The 20,685-nt window shown below is 40.6% G+C and overlaps 2 protein-coding genes across 2 annotated transcripts; both read left to right on the forward strand.

Annotated features, from left to right (window-relative positions):
- Positions 1 to 10,847: 10,847 nt before the first annotated feature.
- LOC115677744 (cytokinin dehydrogenase 3-like) lies at positions 10,848 to 14,065 on the forward strand. The gene is made up of 5 exons (XM_030600965.2): positions 10,848 to 11,497; positions 11,981 to 12,108; positions 12,453 to 12,722; positions 12,930 to 13,198; positions 13,624 to 14,065. Exons 1-5 carry the CDS (start codon positions 10,891 to 10,893, stop codon positions 13,916 to 13,918), a joined length of 1,569 nt encoding a protein of 522 aa, XP_030456825.1. The 5' UTR covers positions 10,848 to 10,890; the 3' UTR covers positions 13,919 to 14,065.
- Positions 14,066 to 15,204: 1,139 nt separating this feature from the next.
- On the forward strand, positions 15,205 to 19,850 carry LOC115677714 (armadillo repeat-containing protein LFR). Its single transcript, XM_030600928.2, has 8 exons — positions 15,205 to 15,437; positions 15,754 to 15,923; positions 16,058 to 16,182; positions 16,289 to 16,545; positions 18,625 to 18,730; positions 18,813 to 18,951; positions 19,052 to 19,179; positions 19,291 to 19,850. Exons 1-8 carry the CDS (start codon positions 15,251 to 15,253, stop codon positions 19,544 to 19,546), a joined length of 1,368 nt encoding a protein of 455 aa, XP_030456788.1. The 5' UTR covers positions 15,205 to 15,250; the 3' UTR covers positions 19,547 to 19,850.
- Positions 19,851 to 20,685: the final 835 nt, after the last annotated feature.

Raw genomic sequence — 20,685 nt, forward strand, 5'->3', positions numbered from 1 at the left:
TTCGTGGCTGGATATCATCAACGGGCCGGTTTGGAATACTTCCTCAGGCCCTCAAAACAAAACATTTGTAATTCTTTTGAATAATTCAGGCGAATTACATTTGTTGAAATGGAAATTGCAATACTAAAATTCCAAGCATAATTACAAATTCAGAAAACTGGGAATTCTAGAAAACAGCTGAGACTTTAGAAAGCAAAAAAAGATCGCAAGTATGGGAGGATTCAAACTATTAAATATGCCTCTATTCTAAGGGAGGAAAATTGAGTCTACAGTTTACTCAATGACGACATCCGCGCCTCCTGCTTGATTGGGTGGTGCATTGTGGAATGAAAGCATCTTTGCATCCAATAATTTCTGGACCTTATTTTTCAGGACGACACAATCATTGACGGAATGTCCTATTTCGCCCAAATGATAGTCACATGCCTTGGAGGGATCGTAGTTGGGGAAACGCTCAGGATTTTTACGCTTTGGCTCTTTAGCAAGCAACCTCTTGTCCAGGAGAATAGGCAGGATCTGAGACATAGGCAAAGGGAGTGGCGTGCACTGTTTTTTGTTATTTCGCCTTTGGGGTGGAGGGATACCGGGTTTGTATTGTTCACGTTGCATGAACTTTGGGCATAGGGTGCTCAATTCCTTAGGATCAGGGGACTCCTGGACATTGTCAACTATGACATCTTTACTCTTCTGGTTGACACTGGATGGCTCCATTTGAATCATCACCCCTGGTCTTGGATTGCGAAGAGGAGTCATGGTGAGTTGGTCTAAGCGGACCGACAGATGTTCCACTTGTTTTGAGAGTCGTTGAAGAAAGGCGAAGACCTGCTTCATTTTGGTTTCCATGTTATTGAGACGGACGTTTTCTTCGGCCATTTTTTGTAACTACCTGCGAAAACGCGTATATGAATGAGTATAATGCCCAATAAAGAATCATTCTATGACTTAGTCATATTATTATTGCATATTTTCTTTATTTGCAAAGAAAAAAAATAAGCAAAAAGGGTTTTTATTAATATTAACATTACAGGCGGCGTCCCCGGGGTTCGAACCCCGGTCGCCTCGAACTGTGACTGCTCATCCCCGGATACCACTGGGCCGAAGGCCGCGGTGGTGTCATTAAGGGGCAAAAAATTTCATTTAAAGCATAAAAAACGGCCCGAGTTATATTAACATTAGTACAACCCAAAAACATTTTTACAGGAGATAACCAAAACCCCTGAACATAATTACTAGGAAATATAAAAGACAGAGGCTTTTAACAAAAGGGTGCCCTTCCCGAATACTCATTTTATAAACGATGGGGAAATCACGGTCTCTCGGAGGCGCTTATTTTTACGGACAAGCTCCGCAATAAGCGTATCCCTGGTATATAGATTGCAATCAACAGGTGGCCTAATATTAACAAATCAATTGAATAAGTAGGTCGTATATATAAAAAAATGAAAAGGGGTAGAATATATACCTTTCCTTGAACCATGGCAATCGCAACAACATGCACATGAGGAGTGAGATTCGATTTCTATCTAGACTGGCTCAGCAACATGAAATAAAAAGGGTGCCTGACCGTCGCAGTCTCGCGTTGGTGTCAAGTCCTTTTAACCTCGGCCAAATCGAAAGGAATATCTTATAGTCACGCGAATAGCGGCTAAAGATACTTCTTTACGATTTTTAGAAATAAATTTCGGGGAAAAGAAAGGCAACCTCTACATCGCGGGCTCGCGTTCGAGATCATATCTTTCTTAACACCATCCTAACATGCCCTATCGCGGCCCAGGTCCGGCAGCGTGGTTGTGTGTGCAACGGTGTAGTGCTAAATCATTAAAGCATGCACAACAAATTATAAACAATCAATTCGAACCTGCAAGACAAATAACACCTTAATGTCAAGATCATACCTGGAATCCTTGCTGCCAAACAAAAATTATTTTGAACAAGATAAAAAATTTTGGCTTAAATCCACTTTAAAAAAAAATGCAAGTCCCCAGTGGAGTCGTCAGTCTGTCGCGACCGAACTCCCGAGCCCTTTTTTAAACAACATGCAAAAAAGGGGGGCTCGCCTGGTACGTGCTAAGTCTAGGTTCGGGACTTAACTCGGGCCCTCCCAAGCCCATACCATATCGCGACTTAGGGTTTAAATATTTAACATGCAAGTGGTTTATACCAAGGAGTCGCCACTAATCGATTTGGGGTGGGTCGATTAGAAACCCAAATAGGGTGATGGGAGAATCACCCTATTCCTACGAACCAGAGATTAAATGAGTTCGGGGACTTGGTTACACTAGTTGGATAACTAATGCCCTTTCGGTACCATTTTACCCTGTTCATTTCTGAAAACATTTGTCAGGCAATTTGGATTGATTTTAGGACCTTTCTCCTAACATGTGAGGTGATCAAGCGAGTGCATAATCAGAAACGATTAGCAGTCAGGAACACAACAATTCATGCAGCCTAAGGTTCTAACCTTAACTAAATCAGATGACATTCAAAACACAACTCATGCAATTGTATTAAAAACATGCATAACAATACGGCGATAATAAAAATAACATGCAAAATATTAACGCGCAATCTCAGGCTTGTCCAATTTAAATAAGACAATAATATGCATAATAATACAGCAATAAATTAAAAACTTAGATATAACATAATTTTTTTTAAAAAAAAATTTAATTTAAAATTTTTTTTTTTTCGAAAAGAAAAAGAAAAAAATAATAATACAAAAAAAATTTAATTTTTTTTAATTTTTTTTAATTTTTTAAATAAAATAAAATAATAATATAATATTAACCGGGTCGGGTCGGATCCGACCCGGGTCAACGGATCTGACCCGGGCATTGACCCCGGTCGGATCGGTCAATCCGGGTCGGTCGGAACCGACCCGGGTCAACGGATCCGACCCAGGCGTTGACCCGGGTCGGAACTGTTAATCCGGGTCGGTCGGAACCGACCCGAGTCAACGGATCCGACCCGGGCGTTGACCCGGGTCGGATCTGTTGATTCGGGTCGAATCCGACCCGAACAAACGGACCATGAGGAGTGGCGCCGGCTGAGGCCAAAATTGGCCGTCCGCCGGGCGACCCAGGCATGCGCCGCCCCCAAGTCGCCCGACTAGGACCGCCCGTGGCCGTGCCACTCACTCCCGAGCCGCCGTCGGACCACCGTTCGCCGGCCGGCGATGAAACAAAAACCGGCGTGGTTGAGGCATTTCGTCGAACGCCTGGCGGGCGCGTGGAAAAACCGGGGATTCCGACCTCCTCCGGCGATCCGGTTGACTCCAGCGGCTTGGGTTCACCTCCGACGGCGACTAGGAGTCGGGACCGACGACAGTATGGGCCGGGATTCGCGCGAAACGGCCGGCGCGAGTCCCGGCCAAACCGAGCCAAAAATCAGGGGAAAACAGGGGAGCTTCGCGGCCGAGGGGGGCTCACCGGTCGACGGCGCGTCTGGATGGCTTTCGGCAGGTCTGGCGGCGTCGACGACCGCTGCTGGTTCTTTTTTAGCTCCGGCGGACTCTCGGCTCTCTCTCTCTCTCTCTGTTTTCTCTCGGTGCTCTTTTTCTCTCTCTCCGTCTCTCGCTCTGTTTTTCTTTTTTGTCGAACGGCCGACAAGGACTCTCTCTCTCTGTGTCGCCGCCGTCGGCTCGGCGACGGGGATGGATGGCTGAGGCGCGGTGGCCGCCGAATGAGCTCTCCGTCTCTCTGTCTCGCTCCGTCTCCTTCTTTCTCTCGGCTCACGCTCCCTCTCCCTCTATATTTTTCTCAAAAAATGGCCGACCGGGGCTCTCTCTCTCTCTGGCTTTTATAGGCGGCAACGACGCGTCTCTCTGCCTCTCTGCATCGGCGTGACGACGGCCTGCACCGGCCTACGCCACGCCAAGACTTTCGTGGCCATTGCAGGCCGGTGCAGAGCAGAGCAGAGGGGGGGTCGGTGCAGAGAGGGTGCAGAGAACCGAGAGGGAGGAGGGGATAAGGGAGAGGGGAAATGCCAGTCCCGTCGGCGTGCTCATCCGGCCCTCCTCTGGCCAGACAGCGACGGCGGGAAGCGGCGCCGCCGTGCGTCATGCTTCCGTCGCGAGCAGGGGAGAACAGGGGCGAGGAGAGCGACCGGCGCAGGGGGAAGAGAAGGAAAGGAAGCTGGGCCGGGCTGGGCCCAGCCGCGGGGGAAAAGAAGAAAAGAAAAGGAAAACAGGCCGAGCCTGCGCGAAGGGGAAGAAAAGAAAAGGAAAAGGGCCGGGCCCGGGGGAAAAAAGGAAAAAAAAAAGAAATGGGCCGGGTCGGCCCAGCTCCGACCCGGCCCGACTCGATTTTTTTTTTTTTTAAATTAAACTCTATAATAGACTCTATTAGTGCAAATGTATCTAATTTCTATATGCAATGCATTTAAATTGAAATATTTTTGTTTTAGGAATTAAAGAAAATTAATTCCTAAATTTTGTGTAATTAATTTTTGGGGATATTAAAAATAGGTGTCAACATACATAAACATTTTTTGTGTCGCTACTTGACCCGTTTCTACATAGTATTGTAAAGATTTAGGCGATTCTTAGTACACAGTTTTGTAGGGTTCACCACTTTTCTTGCTTCGGCAGCTCAGCCTATATGATAGAAAAAACACGAATAAAATCAATTCACCGATGCTGATTGGTTAAATGATAGTGGAAAAGATTCGTCCAAAAGGGAGTGGATTATCACCGCAAAGAAGAAAACGCTTGAAGGGGGACAGAGTTTGATCGAGAGAGAGAGAGAGAGAGGGAACAGAGAAGGGTTTTGAGAGGAAAGGGTTCGGTTCCTCTACTCACGTGGGAGGATCGCCGGAACCCATTCACCATCGCTGGAAAACGACCCCATTTATTCGTCATTTCAAACGTACGAGCCGCCATTGTTCATTGCTGTTTTGCCGTACCGAAAGACGCCCAGATCTGTCATGGGCCCGTTCGTGGACGCCTGTGACTTCACAGCCACGAACCAGGTAAACCTCCCGCCTATAATGACATGTGGTCCCCTGCATCAATGAGCTTGGGAGCATTGAATCTTAGTGGATGAGTTTGAACGAAAATCGTGACAAAATGAGAAATCTGTTGAGGAAAACTCCTATTGATTTTGAAGTTGACAAAACCTTCCATGTTATTGTAAATCTGATACTTATTCTGAACTAATTTATTCCAGGTATGTATATTCTGGAAGCTCAGAAGGAAGTTATTCAGACTTTACAAGCTGGTAAATACCTTATTGAAGACCCACATAATGTTAGTTCGAAGATTCAGACGAAGAAATTATTCGAAAGCGGAGACGAAGTTCTTGAGGCCGACGCGAAGTTCTTCGGATGCGACGAGAATTTCTTGACGAGATCGAACGAAACAAAACACTAGTGATCGATATGGATTTCACAGAAGGAAAGTTTTGATTGTTTCAATCTAAGGCTATAATTGATTGACAATCAAATACTACGACAAGCATGCATTACAACGGATAAAGCTCTACTTATGGAAACCAAGATTCGATTGTATGGGCGACGGAATCGGCGGGATTCGAGGACCGTCATCCAACGGCTACTCAATCCTTTTATACAAATCTGTCCAAGGTGAAGATTGGAAGATGATCCTCTGAAAGCTGTCCAACGGCTAGTTTGGAAGTAGATGAGTATTTAAGGAGATGAACGAGTAGCAGAAGGCAAAACAGAATCAAGAATCATCAAGTCCAAAGTCTGAGCATACTCCAATCATTTCTCTTGTCTTTCTGAGCCAAACATTAAGATCTTGAGGGATACTTTGTAAGAGTGATTGTGTGAGATAGAGAGTCCTATCATACACAAGAGTGCTAACACTCAGAAATTGTAATTCCTCTTGATTACATAGTGAAATCCAGCCGGTAGGCTGTCAGCGTGGGAGAGTGGACGTAGGCTTGCTATAAGCCGAACCACTATAAACTTGTATGCAGTTTTTCTATCCCTCATCTATCACTTTACACACTACACATCAAGAGCACTGTCTATATAAATTGTTTTGAATCTGAATTTTATTCAGACTCAACTGTGATCATTCATTTCCGCGTAAATTGATAAAAATTGTTTAAGATCAACTATTCACCCCCCTTCTAGGTGATCCTTGCTAGCTACATCAAAATCAAAGCTGTTTTGTGGTGAATAATGTCGACTTGAACTCTATAAACCATCTTTAGGCCGAGAACCACACTAAAATCGAATCTGAAGCTCATAGTCCAAGTCGCGTATTACCTGTTCGACAAAATGCCTGAATGAAATGTTGAAACCGATTTCGCAAAATTGATTCACAGAATCTTCGTTTTACGCTTTATTTGTTTTGAGATTGATGTTTTGTGACTGACTCTATGATTCTATTTGATTTTTGTGGCATATACAACGTTTTCCTGAATCGTCCATGGATGAACACCCTCTCACCGGAGACGCCATTCCCCTAGCCGGAGCTAAGCCTGCGGTTAGAGGCCGCAGTAGTCAGATTTCCATTCCCGTTCCGTGTGTTTATCTGTGTGTAGATTTAGAATTTTAGATTTGGTTGAGGATTGGAGATCGAAAAAATGGAAGTCGATAATGGTGTTTGGTGATTTTTGTGGCCGGAGTTAAGTGGCGGTTCAATAACAATTGTGATGGCTGACGATAAATGTGTAGGGTTGGTGGTAGTTGTCGGTGTTGGCAGAAAACGTTGACAACCAGAGAAGATTTGCTCCAAAGAAGCAAAAAAAATAGGGATAATGACACAAACAATCCCTAAATTTTGGCTCAATGTGTAATGTGATCCATGAACTTTTAATTTGTTCAATGTAGTTCATGAACTTTAGCTTAATGTTCAATATTGTCGTTGAACTTTTTCTTTATTTAATGTGGTCCCTGAACTTAATGGAAAGATTATATTGAACATTTTCATATAGTTTAGGGATTAAGTTGAACATGTACTAAAAGTTCAGGGATGACACTGAACAAATTAAAAGTTTGGGGACCGCATTACATATTAAAGTAAAATTTTAAGGACCACATTGAATAAAGTAAAAGTCCAATGACCACATTGCACGTTGGGCTAAAGTTCAAGGACTATTTGTGTCATTTTTCCAAAAAAAAAATATAGTGACGATGAGCTCTTTGTGCAAGCTCGTGAGGAAGAAGAAGACTAGAAAAAAAAATTAATTAGGATATAATAAAAAAACTGGGTTGGATCTGGTTATCGAAGATGGATCGGGTTGTGATTTGGGTCGGATTGGAAACGCAATGGCTGGAGGATGGCCGGAGGTTTTATTAAGTTGGGTTGAGTGTTTGAGATGAATATAAAAATGGGCTTAAATGGATAAAAAACAAAACTTGGGTATTTGGGCTTGAGCTAATATGCACACGTTTAATACTAGGCAAAAAGACCAGAATAAGCATGAGAGGGAATATTAGAATAATTAAATATTAAACCACACTTTCATCTAACAGCTTAAACTTTTAAAACAGTTAAAAATGGTTCCACAAATCTCACATGGTATCAGAACAGGAAGTCATGAGTTCAAATCTTACGGGCCTCATTTGCATTCCCAATTAAATATGTTCACCCTTAGTACTAGGCAAAAAGACCAGACTAAGCGTGAGGGAGAGTGTCAGAATAATTAAATATTAAACCATGTCTTTTTGTTTTAGCTTGACAAAATCTCACATTATAAATATTCTAGGATCTTCGAGAGAAAGGGATAGATAATCAGTAAAGACTACATATTTACTCAATTGGCTTGACTTTACAAGTTATTAGAGGGGATATTTATATCGGAACAATATGCATAGGAAAATAAATTAGCTATCATAGAGAATTACGAAATATTAAATAATATCTCTAACAATATTCACTAGTTGGGAAATCTCTAATCTCCATAAATATACTTTATCACTCCCCCCTCAAGCCAGAGTATTCGGCTTGCATATGATTGGTGCAACTTTCTTCGAAAGTCTATAATCAATTGCCATGTAAGTCGGATCTTACACTAAACAAACTAGATTTGACAAGTGCTAAAGCAACACATGCTTAGAAAGTTGACATCTTTTTTACAAAACCTTGATAGAATCGTATGGAAACCCAACTTGAATTGTAGTAGATATCACCCCCACAATGCTCATCTTTGACTACTTGATGAAGGTGTGCTTGACTCCGGCCCTAATAGCTACCTGGATACTTGATGACACCTCCCGGCGCTCATCTTTGGTTGCTCATTGAAGGTGTGCTTGACTCCAATGCTCACATTTACTCGCAATTAGAAGAGAGTACCATAATGAATAACGTCCATAGTAGAGTTGTTGAGTGTTGACAAAAACAAGAAGTTACTGAAAATGAGACGACTAAATATAGCATAAAAGAAGAAAAAGCTAAGGTTTGATTTAATTCCTTCTCTCCTTGTGGTTCGATACCATGTAAATATTTTAGAATCTTCAAGAGAGAGGGAGAGATAATGAGTAAAGACTACATATTTACTCAATTGGCTTGACTTTACAAGTTATTAGATGGGGTATTTATACCCAACAATATACATATGAAAGGTAGCGAGGAAATCTCTAATCTCCATAAATATACTTCATCATGAGATTTTGGTGAGACTATTGACAACTATTCTAAAAGTATAAACTATTAGATGAAGGTATGGTTTAATATTCAACTACTCTAATACTCCCCTTCACGCTTAGTTTGGTGGACATATTTAATTGGGATGCAATTAGGGCCTGCAAAGATTTGAACTTAAAATCTCCAGGTTTGATACCATGTAAGATTTTGGTGGAATCAGTGCCAACTGCTCTAAAAACTTAAGCTGTTAGATGTAGGCGTGAATTGATATTCAATTACTCCAACAGAATAGCTCAAGCCCAATAGATCAAACCGTATTTAGATCGGACCCAAGAGGTCGATCCGAATCTAAACCCAACACGGACCCACGATCTGGGTCAGACCGGCAAATCGGAAGGGTTCCCTGACTTGGTTTGAAGTCCCTTTTTCAGAATTAAAAAATAAAAAAATTCAGAAAAATAACAAAAATGTGGGAAAAGCTAAAACATTTAGAATTCACCTAGCTTGGGGCTTTTAACAAACATTTTGGGCTTAAAAAAAATTTGACTTGAAATTGAATAAGCCTTTAAGGCTTTTACCATAGGGTTTTTGAATGCATTTTCTTTTAAAGACAATACTAGGTCGCTGTTTATGCATTTTCGTTTCTATTTTACTTGATTGCACACTTTTCATCCATTGGTTGTTATTTTCTTTTTTAGAACGGGATAAATTTTAGGATCTTTGATTGGTAAAAGACTGCCCTACCTAAACGACATTAGTTAGATGACTAATGTAATCAAGTCCTCCATCCCTAAATCTTTGTTTTTACATGTATCGAGACGATACTCCCGTGCCTCAATTAAGGTTTTTAGCCGACCCTCAATAATAGATAATGGTGACTTCTAATGAATATATAGATTAAAACAATCAATGTCACGTGAGGTATGGATTTAGGGAGAGTCCCATAAAGTATCTCTAAACCTATTCCCCCAAGGGCGGCCCCTCGATAACAGGTATGTGATAATGGAATCTCTATAAATCATGCACAATTAATATCCTAAAGATGAATTTTAATATCCCTTTAACTCAAGGAACATACCTAGGTCTGTAAGAAAGAGAAAGTCCGGATGGCCTAGCTGCGCCAAATAAAAAGAAGTTTACTGCAGATGGCTTCGAAGGACATCAAGGCTTTTGAAAGTAACAGCCTTTCTAGGGCACAAAATGTACTTATCGTGGTACACGTCTTACTGGTAACCCAATTGAAAGGATACAGAGGAATCAAATGAAAGTCAAATCACTGACTAATGATAAAAAAAAATCTTTGCAAATCAAAGCCAAGAACCCTAACAATCATTGTCTTACGAGCTGCGTATAGTGATTTTCTTTTCCAAGAGGCTGTGGCTGTGCAATGAAAAACATTTGAAGATCAGTGGGTTCGATGGGAAATATACAGCAGCACGATTGTCGTAATGTTGCTACAACTACTACCTTTATAAAGACTCAGTGACCTCTTCCTCAGACAATAATGACTCTAATATCAAGTTAAGAATAGTGCGGAATAGAAAATTATGGAATTTATGTATATTTCTATATATATTAATGAAGAATAGATTAGCCTAATTAAAGACTATATGAGAGTACTATCTAGGAAAATCATATCACATATGCATAATCAAAAGAAATTTGGAAAATCACAATAGAAAACTGTGGAACTTTTGTATATTTTGATGTATATTAATAACGAATACATCGGCCTATTTTTATGTTTTATGACATTACTATCTAAGGAAACCAAATCAGATATGCATAAATTAAAAGAGATATAGACAATCAGAATAGAAAATTATGAAGTTTCTATATAATTTTTATGTAAATTAATGAAGAGTACATCGGCCTATTTATAGGTTTTATGAGATTGCTATTTAAGGAAATCAAATTAGATATGCATCAAAAGAGTTAGGAAAATTATAGGAAACATTGTAAATATCTCTAACCTATTGACAGGGTTTATGAGATTACTATCTAAGAAAGTCAAATCGGATATACATAATCAAAAGAGAAATAAAAATAAAAATTGAAAATTGTGAAATTTTTTTATATTTTTTTATGTATAAATGAAGAATACGCCAACCTATTTATAGACTTTATGAGATTACTATATAAGGAAATCAAATTAGGTTTGTATAATCCAAAGAGTCAGGAAAATTAGAGGAAACATCATAAATATCTCTAACAGCAATAGTCTCCCTGCCTCCGTGTCTATATATCAGACCCTTGTGAGCTCTCCCTCTCAACTCCACCGCATACACCCGCACACACCAACTTGCTCATCATCTCTTTGTTCCTCCGACGTTAAAATGGTGCAAAACCATCCAATGGCCTCACGTTGCATGATGATATTACTGCTCTCAATCGTATGCCAATCCAAGCCTTTGACCAATTCACTATACCACAAGCTCCTTTCTCTCCCCATCGCCGACAACCTCCACGTCGACCCCGAATCCATCTGTGCAGCCTCTGTTGACTTTGGCCTCATTGTCCGAGAAATTCCCGCTGTCGTCCTTCGCCCATCTCGCCCCGAAGACATCGCGACTCTTGTGGCATTCGCATACAATGAATCCACTATTCCCTTCACTATCTCAGCCAGAGGACGCGGCCACTCCATCTTGGGACAAGCTATGGCTCACGATGGGGTTGTCATGGACATGACATCTCTTGGTCACAAGTGGCGGGGCGCCACCGTGTTCTGGAGCTGGTCGCTCGGCCACTATGCCGACGTCGGTGGCCAGCAACTTTGGATCGATGTATTGGAGGAGACGTTGAAACATGGTGTTGCACCAGTTTCGTGGACAGATTATTTGTACCTAACCGTGGGTGGTACGCTCTCTAATGTTGGCATTAGTGGGCAAACGTTTCGATATGGTCCTCAAATCAGGAATGTCTACGAAATGGATGTTATTACTGGTATTTCATACTTACCCTCAGCTTCCATATTTGATGTCATTCTCGGTAGATGTATAAGTCAACTGGGTTAATAATACGTCCAGTTAATCTCAGAAGAACGAGGATTTTATTTATTCTTTGATCTTTATAACAAAAACTAATAGACTTCGAACTCTAGCCAACTACCATTTTTCTTGTTTATGCACGTATGTACACATGGAAAAAGACCACGATGTCCTCAGCGGAAAAGTTATGTCGCTGTTGTCGCGTACACACACCATTACTTATCGAAGAAAAAAATTCATATTACAATATAAACAAGGAATTTGATTTTAAGTTTCAAAATGTATCGACTTGGATAATTGATGAACATGTTTTGATGGATAAGATTCTTTCTCGCTCTAAAGTATTGAGTTATGCACCACAGACATGTATGTGTATTTCAGTTCCTCATATTTGCTTGCTTGTTGATGAGAGAAATTTTTTTTTTCCATTTTTTGGTAGGAACCGGAGACTTTTCGACTTGCTCCCCCCAGAAAAATCCCGAGTTATTTTACTCTGTCCTTGGTGGTCTTGGTCAATTTGGCATAATAACCAGAGCAAGGATTGCACTGGGTCAAGCTCCAAAGAGAGTACGTAATGCACTGGACTTAATCATCAATATGTGATCAGATTTCACCATAATCAGTCTTTAGGATTGGGACAATCACAATTTTTTTTTCTATGAGATTGGATGTCCAAGTCTCTTGATGTATCGAACCTCACAAGAGAAAAAGACATACTTGATACCACATGTTTTCATGTGACAGCGTAAGCTCTAATTTGCCTTTGGTAAGCTGCAATCAACTCTTATCTTTCACATTGACCAAAAACCTACAAGTCAGCAGCATATACGTTTACATTGGGTATTCTTTTAGTTGGTTGATAGAGAAGATTTACAAGGTACTAAATGTATTTTTTCTTGAATCCAATGCAGGCTAAGTGGGTGAGAATGCTGTATAGTGATTTTTCAGCTTTTACGATGGACCAAGAACGTTTGATATCACACCATGGAAGGGACCAAGATGAAGCATTGGACTATGTAGAAGGTTTACTTCTCATGCGCCGAAATTCAGATGGATGGATATCTTTCTTCTCTCTCTCAGACCACCAGCGGTTGATGTCTCTCGTGACCGAACATGAGCTCCTCTACTGTATCGAGGTAGCCAAATACTATGACGGACGCACCGAAAGCACAGTGGACAAGGTAAATGTTTGTCGATATCAAACTATCTTTGAAAAAGAAAGAAAAGAAAGATCCTAGCTTAAGTTTTGATTTTTTGTGCTTGCGTTGGGCTAGGGTTTTGTAGTACCTCTCTCTCTCTCTCTCTCTCTCCCTCTCTCTGTCTCTCTCTCTCTGAAACATCTTATCTCTTTTCTTTTACTAAATTCAATGTTATCTTGTTAACATTAGGACCTGGAGAAAATATTGAAAAATTTGAGCCATGTCCCCGAGTTCGTGTTCGAGAAAGATGTCGCCTACGTAGATTTCTTGAATAGAGTACGAGTTGAGGAGCTGGGGCTCCGAGGACGGGGGCTATGGAAGGTTCCTCACCCGTGGCTCCACCTATTTGTGCCCAAATCTGGCATCGCCGATTTCAACCTTGGCGTATTCAAGAACATTGTTCTCAAAAAGAACATAACAACCGGAACTGTCCTCATTTTCCCTATGCACAAAAATAAGTATGTTTTCTAGCTGGCAACCACTTTTATTTATAGCATATATTTCGTTAGTTGTGTCTAAAAGTTAATGAGTTGCAGTCACTAAACTTTGATTTTAATTAAATCAATGCACTAAATGTTTGATTTCTTGCAACCGATGCACTTTGACCAAAACTAGGCTCATTTCCCGACGAAATGTTCACGTGTTGCCGACGTGGCAATGGTGTGAGATCCCGAAAATTGGTCACTTGTCCACCACGTTATCAGTTCGTCAGAAAATCGGTCAAATCCTGCAGCAAGTGCATAGTATGCAAAAACTTGGAAGTTATAGCGCAATAAATGATTAAAATTAATAGGAAGTGACTTGATAAAAACTATACTAAACTTGAGTGACCATGTGTGGAACTTAAGCCTTCTATTTAATATTGATTATTGGTTTTTTGCAGATGGGATGATAGAATGTCCGCTGTCATACCAGATGAAGACGTCTTTTATGCGGTTGCATTCTTGCAATCAAGTGGGTTTAGAGACTGGCAAGAGTTTGACCTTCAAAATAAGGAGGTGCTCCGTTTTTGTGAACATAATGGTATTAAAGCTAAGCAATACCTCCCAAATTACAGCACCGAAAGAGAGTGGATGCAACATTTTGGTCCGAAATGGAGGGCTTTTCAAGAGAGCAAAGCTCGGTTCGATCCGAAAATGTTGTTATCTCCTGGGCAGAGGATCTTCAATCACAACTAAGGCATATATTCGAGATCGATGGGGTTTAGGGTTCAGTAGGTTTTCTACGCACGCACTTGAGTATTTTTACGTGAAATCGTGAATGCTCACTTAGCTTGTCATAATTTCAGATGTATATGTCTAATCACTTCATTTTGAGGAGTTTCATTATGGGAAATATGAACTATATGGATCGGAAAAAATGATCTTAATATGCAGGATAAATAGTCCCATGCCGATGTAAGAAGTGTAATGCATTAAACATAGAAGGAGTATATTTGATTCGTTTGAAATCTCGACAATCATCAACTTGATCTACATTTCGTGTAAAAAAACGGTTGATATCAACAAAATATGGCAATGTATGACACCAGGCAAATACATTCTTCGCAACGATAAGACAAATTTAATAAGTTAACCAGTTCTATTACCCATGGTTTGCTCGAGTTTGTTTTCCTCTCATTATATTTATCTATTTAAGGAAAAATATAACATTAAATTTATAGGAAATTATTTCCGGTTAATGTTTTACTTGATTCATGAGGTGGCGGCCACATTGTGCACCCGAGAATTTAATTATATTTCTTCCATTTTACTGCGATTAAAGGCAAGATAGAGATTTTTATTTCTTCCATTTGATAGCAATTATAGGCAAAAATAGAGATTCTGATGCACCTAGGGGACCGGCGGACCCGTTATGCGACTAGACGAACCGACGGGCTCGAAGTCAACAATCTTGGATTGAGCACAAATTTGGTCGGCTGAAGCGAAACGGCGTGCTGATTAATACTCACTGCCGTTGGCTGTGACTAACGATGAATTTTCGTGATTCGGGGTCGTTTAGATGGGTTTTTATATTATTTTAGTATTTTTTATGGATTAATTTAGTAAAAGGAAGTTTCGTAATTTTGCGATTTGATGTTTATTAATCCTAGTAGGGTTAGGTTTGGGGATATATAAGCTTGTTTTAGGGTTTCGTTTGAGCAGACTTTGGATATTTTGATTGTTAATCAATTGAGAGAACAGTTTGTTTCTCGTTATCGTTTCGATTTTTCTATTTAGTCTAATTTCTTTCGCGCTTCGACATCAGATTCTCTTTTAAGAAAAGAGATAAAAATATATTTAACGTACCAAAGTTCAAATGGATTTTACAAAATTCTTAAGCGCGCATTTGAAACCAAATCGGATCCTAAAATCAGTCAGTCGGATCCGGTCAGAATGGCCCATAACCCGATTCCACATCCAATTTTGCCAAATCGGATCGTCCGACCCGCTTTCAACTCTAAAGCATATTTGCCGCAGAGAGAGAGAGAGAGCGAGAGAGACGGAGACAGAGAGAGAGAGAGAGAGGGGATGCAGAAGCGAGACCTGAGCAAGTCCGGCGGCTCCGGCGGCGGCTCCGCGCCGGCGCCGGCGAAGAGGGGCCGCCCCTTCGGCAGCGGGGGCGGCAACTCCGCCTCCATGGCGGCCGCCGGGGCCGACGCGGCCTCTCCGTCCTCCCTCCTGGGGCCGTCCCTGCAGGTGCACAGCTCCTTCGCAGGTCAGTTTCCCAGAAACCCTAGCCTCTGTCCCAGCTTGCTACGACAGCGTTAGTACCGCCAAGACTGTTTTGACACGTCGGTAATGGCGAATTCTTGATCTTCGGCGTTTCGCGGCCGACCTTTGATGGGCATTGACACGTCGTTTTAGTTTTCGTCAATGATAGTGAAGTAGAAAGTACATGATGTTGTTGAATGTGTAGCTGTTGCCTTTACATCTGAGAGAGATTTCTCATGTGAAGCTGTGTAGTTTTAGCTTCTTCTTCTTTTTTTGGGTACTGATGATTTGCTGTGATGTTGTACATTGGTTCATGTTAGATCAAAACAACAAAAGGATAGTTCTGGCTCTTCAGAGTGGGCTGAAGAGTGAGTTGACATGGGCACTAAACACTCTCACGTTGCTCTCATTCAAGGAAAAGGAGGACATGCGCAAAGATGCCACTCCTCTTGCCAAAATTCCTGGCTTGCTGGATGCTCTTCTCCAAGTTGTATGTCTCTTTCTTGTCTTCAATTTTCATTTGTGTTCATTTAATTCATTTACAAAGCTTTCCTCTTGATTGACCAACTTTTTCCTGTGCCCATTGATCTTGACAAGAGGAATGCTTTTTGTTGTGCCAAACAGATAGATGATTGGCGTGACGTAGCTCTTCCGAAGGAACTTGTTAGGACACCAAGGGTCAGAACATTAGGTTCAAATTCTATCGTAACAGGGTTCGGGAATGAATATGATGCTTTAGGCTCCACCGGGTAATATCAATCGTGCTAACCCTTTTGTTCCTGTGTGTGTTTAACGACTTTTACAACAGAAAGCTTTGTAATTGTAATGTTAATGCGTAGATGTTCTTATTGGCAGATTGGGTTCTGGTGCTTCCATGACAGAAGCTTCTTTGCAGAAAAATCTGACTAGACCTCGTCCTGCCGAGTGGTGGTCTGATGAAGATGGTCTATTTAATCTGGATGATGAAGGGCGAGCAGAAAAGCAACAGTGTGCTGTTGCTGCTTCAAATGTTATTCGCAATTTCTCTTTCATGCCAGAAAACGAAGTCATCATGGCACAACACAGGCATTGCTTAGAAACAGCATTCCAGTGCTTAGAGGACCGCGACACAGGTGAGTTTTGTTGCTAATATAACTGGGATGCTCTGTTTTTATGTCTCCTGGCATTACTCTGTTGGAAGGTATTTCTATAGAATGGAGCTTTTCTCTCCTGTGGTAGACGGTAATTCCAAAAGCGCCGTCTAGTTTAGTTGGGAGGCCCTGTTTGGTTTAATCAGAATGGGACAATTAGAATGAACACTGAGTATTCGGGATGGGTATGTAAAGATATAATAAAACTTTCCAAAGAAAAGAAAGCGAAAAAATGGAAGAAGCAGAGATAGCATGTCATAGTTCTTGATTTAGTTGTTGTCATGCCTTAAAAATTCCTCCCTTTATGGGATTCCTATTTTGTTAATCCATGCCCATTACTTCTTATCTCATGTGGTTTGAATTTGTTTAAGATATTCTTTAGATACAATTTCTATTTATTTTCATCAGTATGAGGAATGTCTTATTAAGTTTACTTAAGATATTACTGTTAACAAGATTTGTAGTTATCCTACAATCTTCTATTAGAAACATAAAGTGGGCATGATGGTGTAATATTTGTTTTCTAAGCTTGAGTTTGGTGTTACCTTGGATATGGTGACGGTACACCCAGCTGCTACTTTCATTGGATGTTTTTTTAGTGTATGATGGTAATCAAATAGCAGGTCTAGGTGCATAAGGATTATCAGAAATTCTTGATTTCTTTTATATTATTTGGCAATGAGAAAAAGGATGCGTCAACTAGCAGCTCATAGTTTCTCAATTTGGGGAGGTTGTAGTTCATGTGGGGAGATATTTTTAGTGTGCCAGCTTGCCCTTGGGTTATGTCTGTTTCAAATTATGTGCAAACGGGGTGTTGATATACTTAAGCCTTTTCTGGGTTCCTTTACTTGTTTTCTTTATTTTTCTTTTGCTCTATTTGGAATTTTTCGGGTGGAAGGTCAGGGAATGTAATACCTTCATGCTGATATGCTTTTAGACTGAAACTTGAGAAGCCTGTTTCATACAATTCAGTAGATCAGATATTATATTGACTGATTGCTTATGTGCTCTTCCCAATAGATCCTTTTGAGATGTGAGACAGTAATTCCCGATCCAATCTTTTGCATTGAATAATCTAGATGTGACATTCGATCTTCTCCATTAGACTCAGGTGGTAAATCAGGAGTAATACATAGGAATAGGATGGTTTTCTGGCATTTGTTTGGCTATCATTTAAGAGTATTCATTTCAACATTCATCTAAAATTTGTATCTTGCTTTTCTGTATCTGATCCTTTTGAAATAGTTCCATGGTTCCAGCACAGCAACTGGCAGAGTTTTAGTTGCTAAGTGATGCTAAGTGCGAGGTCCAATAAAAAGCATGATAGGAATTATTCATGGTTGGAGACATCTTTATTGTCACACAGTAAAAATTAGAGATTTGGTTTACTCTATTTCAACCACCGGCACTATGCAATCCCCAAAGCGTCTTTGTATATAGTTTGTATGTATGTACTTATATGCATGCATCCATCTATATATGTATATATATTATGCTCTTCTAGGAACAGTTGCTAAGTCGCACATTTACTTGCGTGTTTGGATTTGTTTATGCCACAATGAACTGATGGAGCATCTGTTGTACGCTATCGATGCTTGGGCCACTATAGAAGTTCCTTGTATGGCTACTGATTGCTTTATTACGATCTGGTAAATTGCGAAACCTGTGTTCTCTGAAGTTAAGGCCTCAAACTTCTCGTGCCCTGACTAAGGGTAGAACCAATTAGGATTATGATGTCAATCATCGTGGATACTTGTGAAACTATTGCATCATCTCAATTATTACAATACATGATTATGTGCAAGTATATGAGGTAATGGCTTTGGTGAATATGTTGGAGCTGAAGTAGTTGATGGATCGCTATGTTCAAGTTCCTTTTATGCATAAAAAGTTTATATATTTACTTGCTAGCTTGTTTTTGCTTATAGTTGCTTTGTTTTCCATTAATGTTTCATCTTATTTTTTGGAAAAACTAGATTTGTTTGTGCATCTTTCTCTTCCTTTCTGTTATTTATTATGCTTGTCTGTTCTAAAACCTTAAGGAGTTTACACTATGTGCAGAGGATGAAGAACTTGTCACCAATGCCCTTGAGACAATTGTGAATTTGGCTCCTTTGCTCGATCTTCGGATTTTTAGCTCAAATAAGCCTTCTTTCGTCAAAATAACGTGAGAACTGTTTTCCAGCCTTTTCTTTTTATGTTCCTTATATAATTTGTGTCCAATCATTTCTAATTCTTTTGTCAAACAGAGAAAAGCGTGCAGTTCAAGCCATTTTGGGGATGCTGGAATCTCCTGTCAGAGCTTGGCATTGTGGAGCTGCTGAACTGATTGGCCGTTTAATTATAAATCCCGATAATGAACCTTTTCTTCTTCCCTTTGTTCCCCAGGTTGATGAGACTATGTCTGCTCTATTCTTTATCTTATATTGAATTAATTTTGCCTTATCCATATGACAAAACTTTTATCTGTTTGGAATTAAATATGCAGATACATAAGCGTATGGTGGATCTCATGAGCTTACCAACACACGATGCACAAGCGGCTGCTGTTGGTGCTCTGTATAATCTTGCTGAAGTTAATATGGACTGCAGGTTGAAGCTTGCCAGTGAACGATGGTAAACTCTATATGTCTCCATTCATGGGAATGAGACACATCAGAAAAGTTTAAAAATGGCATTTTACATCATCTATGTGGCTCACAAAAATATTATATGTATAATCTATAGGGCCATTGATCGACTGCTTAAAGTGATCAAGACACCGCATCCAGTGCCAGAGATTTGCAGGAAAGCTGCAATGATTCTGGAAAGCCTTGTATCCGAGCCACAGAACAGGACCCTGCTGCTAGCATACGAGAATGCCTTTGCGGAGATACTTTTTTCCGATGCCAGGCATTCGGATACATTTGCAAGGATATTGTATGAGCTTACGGCGAGACCAAACAACAAAATGGTGGCGGCTCGTGGAGTATGGGGCATGTAAGTTTAACCTTCATTTTGCAGTATAGCAGTGTGGCTTGATGACGTGACAGTTAGGATAGTAAAGGCCGAGTAAATGCTAGCTCACCCGAGCTTCAGTTGTGGGTAAGCAGTAGCACTTATATTTAAGCTAAACAGTAGTCAGAAGGATCGACATATCCTGATGCCACATCCTTGGTTACTTCGCCGTCCTTTGCTAGTGAGCACATGCTTTGTTGTAGCAATACGTCGTGCATTGGAGTTGGCTGAGTTCTCATGTCTAATTGTCTACATAGCTGGCTTAGTTCTAATGCCACATCCTTGGTTAATTCTCGTGTTTAGTTTAGGATATCTAAATGTGCATCTGTATGGGAACTCGCGGTGCCTCAATTTTGATAAATACTTTTCTTGAGCATCTAACATTGTTAAGCATATTGAAGTCCTCATTACCCATACCATTGCTCATGGGAAATGACCAGAGGCTGAAGCAGACTATTTTGGCCGGACCAAACAAGACTCGAGGAATTCGAGTCAAGTCCTAAATCACTGAATACAAAATAATCCCATTCAGCATCCTACAGAGGCTATACAACCTAGAATTTCAGAATAACACAAATTCAAGAATAGAGTATGTTTATTTCTGTTGATCAAGCATTGCGGGCATGAACAACAGTACCGATTCGCAATCTAATGTACCATATTGTTTGGTACAACTTTCTTGTAGCAGTTGGAACCGTGAAAAGGAAAGGAGTAATGTAGTTTTTATATAGTGATTGACAAACATCTCACGGTTACCTTACCCAATGTTAACGTGTGACGGCTTTAAAACATGCACCGCAAAAAATACAAGTACCAACGCTTCATAGCATGACTATGACACAATGTTAAGGTGCTCCAAATAATGCTGTCCAATTCTTTGAGAACAAAACTTCTGCCGATTTGGAAAAGAGAAACGTTGATTATGGCTCGGAGTTAATCGTGATTGATTTGGGATCGATGAAAGCTTTGTTTTTCCGTTGCGGGCGCATGAAGACAGGCGGACAGGCGGACAGCTGGAGACGCGAGGAAATGCCCTGCTTGGTGCCCGGACGAATCAGGCCGCGAGACGAGCGCCCGGCTAAGGAGTTGAGAGAGTGAGAATACTCCTCTCTTGTGATCAGGTCT

This window comes from Syzygium oleosum, unplaced genomic scaffold (genome assembly GCF_021117445.2).
Source record: "Syzygium oleosum isolate NSW1041296 unplaced genomic scaffold, Sole_v2.1 Sole_v2.01, whole genome shotgun sequence".
Taxonomy (NCBI): domain Eukaryota; kingdom Viridiplantae; phylum Streptophyta; class Magnoliopsida; order Myrtales; family Myrtaceae; genus Syzygium; species Syzygium oleosum.

Excerpts from the sequence above, each read along its gene's own strand:
- LOC115677744 (XM_030600965.2), top strand. The coding sequence starts at position 10,891 with ATGGTGCAAAACCATCCAATGGCCTCACGTTGCATGATGATATTACTG. Across the intron at positions 11,498-11,980 it reads CGAAATGGATGTTATTACTG|GAACCGGAGACTTTTCGACT; the intron begins GTATTTCATACT and ends ATTTTTTGGTAG. Across the intron at positions 12,109-12,452 it reads TGGGTCAAGCTCCAAAGAGA|GCTAAGTGGGTGAGAATGCT; the intron begins GTACGTAATGCA and ends AATCCAATGCAG.
- LOC115677714 (XM_030600928.2), top strand. The coding sequence starts at position 15,251 with ATGCAGAAGCGAGACCTGAGCAAGTCCGGCGGCTCCGGCGGCGGCTCC. Across the intron at positions 16,546-18,624 it reads CTTAGAGGACCGCGACACAG|AGGATGAAGAACTTGTCACC; the intron begins GTGAGTTTTGTT and ends CACTATGTGCAG. Across the intron at positions 19,180-19,290 it reads AAGCTTGCCAGTGAACGATG|GGCCATTGATCGACTGCTTA; the intron begins GTAAACTCTATA and ends TATAATCTATAG.